Raw genomic sequence first — 9,776 nt, 5'->3', positions numbered from 1 at the left:
AACAGGGAGCCCACGAGGGTGGAGGGCGCGCCTGGGGGGGTAGGCGCGCCCCCTACCCCGTGGCCTCCTCGTTCATTGCTTGACGTAGGGTCCAAGTCCTCTGGATCATGTTCGTTCTGAAAATCACGTTCCCCAAGGTTTTATTCCGTTTGGACTCCGTTTGATATTCTTTTTCTGCAAAACCCTAAAATAGGCAAAAAAAATAGCAATTCTGGGATGGGCCTCCGGTTAATAGGTTAGTCCCAAAAAATAATATAAAAGTGTATAATAAAGCCCAATAATGTCCAAAACAGAATATAATATAGAATGGAACAATCAAAAATTATAGATACGTTGGAGACGTATCAATAGCCTTTGTCACATAGTTTCTTCTATGCACCGTGTGTGATGCATTCAATAACGCAAACGATAAAATTGTTAATATCGTATGCAATGGGGAACGCTATCACAAACGATTTAACGGGGAAAATTTTGTGCGATGTACCTGTGAACCGAAACGTTTTCCTTGGAGCGACTGTGTGGGATGTACATACGAACAAAAACGTTTAGCGGGGACTGACTCTGTGGGATGTACTTGCGACCGGAAACAATTTCACCTGTATAATTGTATTTTTTTAGCTCTACTGTACATATTTTCGTATTTGAGCGCTCGCCGGTCGCACACGACCTCATTTTGCCGAGCATGTGTGCTAGGAGGGCATATCCCCAATGGTTTATGGGGCGTGTGGGAAGGACCCCCTATCGCCGTCACTCACTAGGCGACGGTTCCAAATGCCATCACGAAAAGGGTTTAAAAACCGTTCTTATAGCACCGACGCATACCAATGATTTACTGCAGCTAACTGCTCATCAGGAAAACTATCATCAATAGGTAGTGGGTCATCAAGCACATTTTCAAGCCTAGACAAGTTATCAGCTACAGGGTTTTGGAACGAAGACGCTAGAAGCGTCCGACTTTAAATTAATAAAGCCACCAGGTAACCGTCACAAGGTTCAATAGTCTTACAAACCGAAAAGTACTCAAACATGAAAGTATGGAGAGTCATAAAGGAGCATGGGGTACATCACGAATAACATCATAGCCCACACCCTGCTTCCTACATCTACCTCTCCACCAAAATGAGAGACCATCTACGGAGGTTGACGCGCCATCGTCAAAGTGCTTCTGATCTTCTCCATGGCCTCGGTCATCTGCTCGGCATCGCGGTGCTTCCCCAACGGTGTCCACATCTATAAAAAGACATGGCATTTGAAGATGACATCAGCGGAGTGAGAAGGGAGCTTTTTCCATTGTCATTTTGTTCCTAATAGTCCACAAACCCCACAATAGTGCCCCTACGCATCTCCAAACAATCCGACCACTAGTTCCCTTCTGGGTTTTGCACTATCTGAAGCAAATTAGAGCCCAACGCAGGGCTCCAATTTTGATGAACGCTTCCCTCACCGCGCTCCACGCAAACCTTGCTAACGCACATTGGAAAAAGACATGGTTCACGTCCCTGTGATTCGCACACACGATACACGAGCCATTCGAAGGGTTGTTCCTCTTGGCTACATTGTCCGCAGTTGGGAGGCGATTTTTGAACATTTGCCATAGGAAAATTTTAATCTTGAGTGGGACTCCTGCCTTCCAAAGCCCTCTGGCAATGTCCAAAGTATTGCCTTCCGCCATCTTGGCATACAAGGACTTAACCGAGAATTTTCTTGAGGCCATCAGGCCCCACGAGACCGCGTCAGCTCCCAAGCTAAGCGTCTCTGACCCAATTTTAGATAGCAACTCATTCCAACTTCCCGTTTCGCTCGCTGTCAAGGGACGTTTAAAATAGATTGCTGGTGGCGACGCTCTAAGGGCCTCCCCAACCATTACATTAGTATCCGTCACTAGTTAAAAGAGGGTGGGGAAACCTGCCAAAGTGGCCTCGAGTCAATCCAGCAGTCAAGCCAGAACCTCGTGGACAGTCCATTGTGGACCTCGAACTGGGCTCCCACCGCAAAGGCAGGTCGAACCGCCTGGATCCCATTCCAGAACGTCGATCCCTTGCATTTGTGTAACATCCTAGAATTCTAAATTTTGGAATGTTAATTATTTAAATAGAATTAATTTAAAACTTGCTTGTGATGCTTGTTGTTAGTAAATTTTGACTAGGAATTTGAAACTTTTGGAGTTTAAATGAATATTAACCGAGAGGGAATAAAAGGACTTTCCCAATAATTCATTTGGATATTATTTTGGGTTTGAGAATATTCAGAATATTTCCAATTAAAATATGAGAGAGGATGACATGACTCAATAATTAAATTAGAAAGTGATGAAACAGTCTTCAAGTTGGATTTTTTGAATTTAAAACAATTCCAACAAAAAAATCATAAGAGAGAAGGTAATAGGACTCCTTCAATATTAATAAGTTGGATATGTTTTAAATTTATTTGCATTTTCTCAGGAGTTCAAAATTATTTCGTGGAACATTTTATGAGTGTCAAAGTAAAGTTTATGAAAATATTATATGTATATTATATAAATATTAGGGATGGAAAAATGTTCACTTGGCTCCATATAGCTATATTTGCTTTTGTGGATGTTCCGGTATTTTTTATAAAATGATTTGGATCATTTATGGAGCCAAAGTCATTTCTGTAATTTTATAAATATAAGAAAACCTATTCCTAAGAGCATCTCCAGCCGTGCCCCCAGAACGGCCTCCCCAGGCGGTTTATTTGCGCCGGCGACGAAAAAATCGCCCAATCGCGCCCCAGGATGCCGAATTCCGCCGGCTCGGCCCGTTTTTGCGCCCGGCGCTCGCAGGCCATACCCGATGCACTAGGGGGCGCTCGAGGGCTCCGACGCAAGGGAAAAGCGTTCCTGGGGCCACGTTGACAGGAGAAAAGTCAAGCCACCCGCCCAGATTCGCCTCCTACCCCCCGCGCTCGGCCGCCACCCTGCGCCACCCTGCCGATCCCGGAGCCGACCACCGCCCGCCGCAGCTAGGTAGACTATCTCCCGCCGAGAAAAAGAAGGGGTTTCGCCGAGGCAGCCTCTCCGCCACCGCCCCGGCACCTTTTCCGGCGCTCCGGTCGTGCAGGGCCTATACACCGGCGGGCTTGCACCCACCTTGCCCACAAGGTGTTCGGTGAATTGCTCGGCCCGACGATGGACTCCGAAGATGAGGAGGCGCTCACGGTGTTGCTGGATGAGGAAGCCGAAGCCGACACCCAGGAGCAGGAGCATCTCATGGTGCTCGCCACCCTGCTCGCGAGCAGTGAGAAGCCGCGGCGAGGTGGCTCGACGCTTGGGCGGGTGAAAGCAAAGAACCGGCATCATCTGGAAGGCTACTGCATGCTCTAATCGGACTACTTCGCCGACGCTCCATTGCATGGTGAGAAAACATTTCGGCGTCGTTATCAGATGAGCCGAAAGCTTTTCCTCCGGATTGTGAATTCCATCCTGGAGTTCGACAGCTACTTCAAGTGCAAGAAGGATTGCACCGGCACACTTGGATTCACCTCCATCCAGAAGTGCACGACAACTATGAGGATGCTTGCATACGGAGCTCCCGGTGATTCACTCGACGACTATGGGCGCATGGCCGAGTCCACCAGCATAGGGTGTTTCACAAATTCTGTCGGGCAGTGGTGGTAGTGTTTGGACCGCAATACTTGAGAACACCCAATGCGGAAGACACTGCTCGGATCCTAGCACAGAATGCAGCAAGAGGATTTCCTGGGATGCTCGGAAGCATCGACTGCATGCATTGGAAATGAAAGAATTGCCCATTTTCTTGGCAGGGGTTGTACAAAGGCGGTTGTAGTGTGGTGCTTGAGGCAGTGGCCACACATGACCTCTAGATTTGGCACTCTTTCTTTGTGATGCCAGGAACTCACAATGACATCAACGTCCTGCAGTGCTCCCCGGTTTTTGCCAAGCTTGTTGAAGGTCATTCTCCTCCGGTGAATTTCGAGGTCAATGGACAGCAATACAACAAGGGGTACTATCTAGCTAATGGCATCTATCCGAGATGGTCGACATTTGTGAAGACCATCTCAAACCCTGTGCCAGGAGGCAAGAACGCCTGGTTTGCGAAGATTCAGGAGGCTTGCAGGAAGGATGTCGAGCGGGCATTTGGTATGCTCCAATCTTGATTTGCTGTTGTCCGGTATCCCGTTCAGACCTGGTCGAAAGATCAAATGTGGGAGATCATGACTTGCTATGTCATCTTGCACAACATGATCATTGAGAGAGAGCAGGAAGAGCCAGTGTTTGACACTGAACCATACTATAGGCAGGGCCCTCTAGCCGAAGTTGATCACCAGCTACCGGCAACCTGGATTGACTACCTCAGTATGCGTCAGGAGATCCGAGACCCACAGGTGCATCATCAGCTGCAGCAGGATCTGGTGGAGCACCTATGGAGGCTCAAGGGCGAGGCCGGAAATGACGTGTGATGAAACTTAAGTTTTTATTTGTTAAACTATATAATTTGTAGTGAACTATTTATTGAACACGTCGAAACACGCCGAACTATGTGATGAAACACGTCGAACTATGTGACAAACTAATTGATTTCTATTTGTATGTGAAAATTCATGCCGAAACACGCCGAATATGGGTTAATTCACGCAGATATTGGACCGTTTTTGGGCCGAAAGTGGGCTGAATTCGGCACCTCGGGGCAACCTGGGGGGCGACGGCTGGGTGCCGAACCGCCCCAGCGCCGAGTTTATCACCGACGCACCCCCAGGCTGCTCTTTTTCGGTGCCGTGAGGGGCCAAACGGCTGGAGATGCTCTAACCTATTCTAACCCAACAGCGGTCGGCCCATTACCTATCTCCGCCCACGCGCCGAGGTAGCAACTGCGCAGGCCGGCCCATTTCCGTAGCGAGCAGCCCACCCGCTGGCTTCGTTTTTTTTTCTCTTCCTTCACTGTCGCCGACGCTAGCAGAGGCCCACGCGTCAGCCTCTCCCTCCCTCCCCTGTGTCTCTGACTCACGGGACCCACCCGAGTCTCCTTCTTCCTCACGATTTCTGCAGATCGAAACCAAATCGAACCCCGGTCGAATCCGCTCGAAACTTGGATCTACCCCCACCCCGTTGTGAGCATCCCCTCCGCCTCCTCTTTTGATTCTCGCAAAAACGGAGTTCTTCCGTGCCCTAGCTCACCGTTGCCTCAAGCTTGGGTCTCGCCGGAACCCGCCACTGCCTGAAGCTTCCGTCGGTTCGTTTTGTTGCCGTAAGAGCACACCTAGCTTCCCCTTTGCTCCTTTCGATCCTCCTCTCAACGCTGCACCGTCTTTACTTATTTTCGTGGTTGGAAACACAGTGTAGTGAGGAGCCCGAGCAAACACGACGACGCCAGAGTTCACGCCATCACTGCCAGTCTTCCGCCTACAGAGGACGGTCTCATCGCCGTTTAAGCCACCACTGTCACCCCGACGTACACCGCATCCTTCCGCCACCTCTCCTTCTGGAGGACCACCGGAGGAGCGCCGTCACCCACGCCAGAACCCGCCGCCGTGTTCCCCTGCTTCCGGTGAGCATGCGCGCGCAAACCCCCTTCAGCCAATCCTAGCCTGATACGTGGCCACATCTACAGTAGCCGCAGCAGCTCAAACTCTATTTTTGACAGATTTTTAACCCAATTTCGTTTAGCTATATCTGGTGATCCGTATATCCAAATCGAGTGATTCTTTTTCCTACATGTTCACAATGACCTTTACTATCCAGTAGAGTAAATATTTCAATTGTTCAAACTTTTCAAATTTGAGCGAGTCGAATTTGAATTCAAACTTTCATATGGTGATATCTTCCAGACCGTAGTTTCAATTGATTCCTTTTTCCCATGAAAACATGTGTCATAGACTTACTGATTATATTCTATCGATGCCAAATTCAAGTATTCTTTGACCCATTTTGAATTCAAATTCAATTTAAATTTCAATTCACTATAACGAGAGTTGTATTGCTCCTATTCAATTATTTGTTTCTACAAATGAACACCTATGTCATATGCTTTCTGTTCAACAACATGTCTGTTGTTTTCCATGTAATTTTGAGCATATTCCATATTATCTAAAATGTAATCTTATATAGCAATCTTTCTATATCAATTAACTCTTTTGAGTTCATTCCATTACCTGTCAGCTTATATTACCGTCAGAACCTATATTATACTTTAAGCCTATATATATTGATTTTGTTCAACCTTGTCATATTTGCTTGGTTGTTCTTTTGATTCTTCCGTATGCCATGGTTGTTTATTTTCTTTCGGTTGTGATAGATTGCTCCAAGCGTGACGAGTAGAATTACCAGGAATTGTGAGTGCGACGATCTTCACCAAACGTACCAGGCAAGTTACACCTTGATCATCATTCAACCTATTTTTTTCTATGCATGTAGTTATACTAGCCTAACCCGCGCGGCGGCACGCTGCGCTCAATGATCTCTCGCAGATGTGCACTCTATTGATCTAAAAGTGGAACAGTGCATGCTCATTTGATGTCAAAATGACGTATAGAGATAATAAACAAATCGAGCATACGAATATATTGAAATCTTGCAAATGCAGGGATACAAAGATACAAATTAAAAGTGGCACATTCTTGAGACAAACAAATTATTCAAACTACATACAGTTCGCTGCGGACAGAGAACTGTATACAAAGACACAAACACATTGTATAGATAAGCTAGAAGTAGCTGCTAGTGGGTTAGATCATCCTAGTATATCCTCCTGCGGGATTGGTGCCTGTGATGTAATGATAAAGTGACTTTGCAAGTTCTTTCATATGTCCGACGGGAGGATGCGCGCCTATATATGTGATAATGGGATTATCGTTGTCTGGGCGCTGGGGATACATACGAATTGGTAATATATCAAAAGAAGCCATTGCATATCTTTGCCAAAATCATTGTCTGTCTTGCAAACTCGTTTTGCTGTGTGTTTACTTGCTGGTGGGCCATATTGAATTGCCATTGCTTTGTTTGAGCCTTCTCTCTTGCTGTAAACAACCTTTCCTTTGTGACTTCAAGAGCATAGTAATTATGATCATTGATAGAAATATTATAGTCTGCACAGATGCATTCTAAGGGCACCTGAGCTGATTTTTCCATTGCTTCATCTTCTGTATTAGCTGCTTCTCCTTCATATGTAATGGAGGATTCTCTGAAGCTATCTTTTTGACGTGGTAGAGCAATTAGTACAGACACTTGTATCATACCTTCATGAACGTACCAACAGGTGTACCCTTGTACTTTTAAGCCAATAGCAATTAGTACGGACGCTTGTATCATACCTTCATGAACGTACCAACAGGTGTACCCTTGTACTTTTAAGCCAATTGTCTCACTCACTGTTTCAAGCATTGGTCGTCTTGGAATATACACTATAAAATTCTCATCCTGCATGAAAGAGTTCGTAATAATATAATAAGTTGCTTACTTGCAAGGAGCAAAGAGAGAGAAAAAGCTAGGTGAGGCCAAGAGCTTACCGAGGTACTTCCGCTTCCATGATTAAAATTCAGTGCTGGATGTTTACCCTTCTTCCTAACTTGCTTTGCCATGGAGGATGCTCTCTGGGAATGATAAGCTTCGTCCATTGTGGTGTACTCAGTTGATGTTGGTCAAGAGTGTCCAACTGGTAATATATAGAGCATGTATAGATGAATGAGTCATCGTTATGTTTCGTTGAGGTTGCCAAATGGCAAGCATTTTCTGCACTCCATTCCAGTAGGTGGCACACTCGGTTCTACGTGGAGATAGAGGGAAAGATGGACGGTTGCATGCCCAGGCTGTGTACAGAAAGCAGCCGAGTCAGACTGTAACCCTGCTAGTTCAAAGCGGTGGTCTCGTATGACTACAGGAGGCAGCCGGGTCAGACTGTAACCCTGCTAGTTCAAAGCGGTGGTCTCGTATGACTCATTTTTTTCCGGTACTATGCATGCAAATGATGAAAATAATTGTAAGGATGTCATAGCGTACGACATAGAGTGCGCACATACGGGAATGGAAATATTATTGGTATTAAGTAAAAAAGGGGTACATATTGCTGCGAAACAGATAAATAAAGGGCTTAGAAGCTTTATTTTCTAGGAGACAAACAAGAAGAACACTTCTCTGAAAGTGGGTACTAAACTTAATAGAAAATAAAGAGACATGGAATTAGGCTAAACTGGTGATGCCGTCTGCCTAGTAGTCTTGATGTTCAGATGATCCTCCAGCGGGCCGTCCTTGGGACGTGGTCGTATACCCAAACAGGAGGCACACAATTGAACGCCAGCAAGCATATTCATCGGGCTGCAGGCGTGTGCTGCATGCGTCGAGCATATTCATCGGGCTGCAGGCGTGTGCTGCATGCGTCGAGCATATTCATCGGGTTGCACGCGTGCGCTGCATGCAGCGGTGTATATTCATCGGATTGCAGGCATACACTGCATGCATCGATGAATTGCCGTTCCAGTGCATGCATGCACTGCATGCCCCATGTGTTTCCATTCGACTTAACCTTCATCGTTTGATCGCACATGCGGGCATCTCGTGCCCTAAGGCCTACATGCTAGTGTCTTCTGCACAACGATTAGGCCAACAGTGGCACGTAGAACAAGTAAAAGGTCGCAGAAGCGCTAGCCAAAAAGGACAACAACATGGACAGAAATTAAGCAGAGAAAATAAACAAGAACTGACCAGTTCGCAGAGCAGAGGGCCGACCAGCAGACACGAAGCCGTCAGACGCGGAAGAAGAACCAACAGTAGTGGTCGAACCTGCAGGGAAAAAAACAGTAAGTTACCCATATCATCCAAAACAGCAAAAAGAAACACACAAAAACAATTAGAAACACTCCCATACGTGCAGCAAGTACTCAACGCACTCACCAACAGTACAGTCAACGACTCGCTTCCCCAACGAAATCTCCCGACGGCGAGCATCAAGCTCTCCATAACGAAACTACTCCAAGTCAGAACGCTGACGGGCTACAAAATGAAGTAACCAAATAAGCTGACCACAGAGAAACCAAACAAATAGAAGAACAATCCAAGAGACCAAATAAGCTGACTACAGAGGACCACAGAGGACTACAGAGGAAGCAAACAAGTAGAACAACGATCCAAGAAACCAAATAAACTGACCACAAAGCAAGCTAACAAATAAAAGAAGAATCCAAACAGAAACGCAAGTTGAGAAGAGAAAATAAACCCACCAGCCCGGCGGGAACGGAGCGGCCGGCGGGGTGGAGAATCCGCCCTGAGTCGACCTCAGCCAGCTGATCACGCAGCCCAGCGGCTGCCACCCCAGACGAAGAGTCGGCAGGAGGAAGACGCATGCCGACACGGCGCACACGCGCAATAACGGCGGCCCGAATCCCAGGAGGGCGACCCCGACGACGGCGCCCAGAACGAGCAGGAGTAACCATCGCCAAGTGAAGAAATGGCAGCAGAAGTTGGAAGAGAAGGAGCGAAGAAGGACGCAGCTGGAATGGAAAAGGGCCGCAGCGCACAACCCCTATTTATAGCAGCCAGCGAAGTGGAAAAGCACAAATCGGAACCGGCCACTGCACATGCTGCGGAGACTATCGGAAGTGTGTGCAAAAGCGGCAACCGACAAATTGGAGGTTCCAGAAAACGCGGGTGGCAAACCGACTTCAGTGCAGCCGACGTGGTGGGAAAGAAAAGCATCCGAAGCAATGAGCCAACGGCCATGCAGATTCAGACAAAAACAAAGAATAGAAGACACAGCCAATTCGGTCCGCACCGCATGCAACCAATACAAAACTGAGATGAATCCAGA

The 9,776-nt window shown here is 47.0% G+C and overlaps 1 protein-coding gene across 7 annotated transcripts; it reads right to left on the bottom strand.

Annotated features, from left to right (window-relative positions):
* Nucleotides 1-6,535: 6,535 nt before the first annotated feature.
* Nucleotides 6,536-9,453, bottom strand: LOC125533473 (uncharacterized). 7 transcript variants are annotated; one of them, XM_087521474.1, is made up of 5 exons: nt 9,190-9,453; nt 8,864-8,962; nt 8,675-8,752; nt 7,483-7,782; nt 6,536-7,393 (listed from the first exon to the last, which is right to left on the bottom strand). In XM_087521474.1, exons 4-5 carry the CDS (start codon nt 7,588-7,590, stop codon nt 6,869-6,871), a joined length of 633 nt encoding a protein of 210 aa, XP_087377600.1. In that variant the 5' UTR covers nt 7,591-7,782; nt 8,675-8,752; nt 8,864-8,962; nt 9,190-9,453; the 3' UTR covers nt 6,536-6,868. The 7 variants fall into 7 exon arrangements, with proteins under 7 accessions (XP_087377600.1, XP_048552937.2, XP_087377605.1 ...); XM_048696980.2 differs by having other exon boundaries at nt 7,483-7,628; XM_087521479.1 differs by lacking the exon at nt 8,864-8,962.
* Nucleotides 9,454-9,776: the final 323 nt, after the last annotated feature.

The sequence above is a fragment of the Triticum urartu genome, chromosome 1A (assembly GCF_056163025.1).
Source record: "Triticum urartu cultivar PI428250 chromosome 1A, HENAU_Tu73, whole genome shotgun sequence".
In the NCBI taxonomy this organism is placed as follows: domain Eukaryota; kingdom Viridiplantae; phylum Streptophyta; class Magnoliopsida; order Poales; family Poaceae; genus Triticum; species Triticum urartu.
This window is presented reverse-complemented; position numbering and strand designations above follow the sequence as displayed.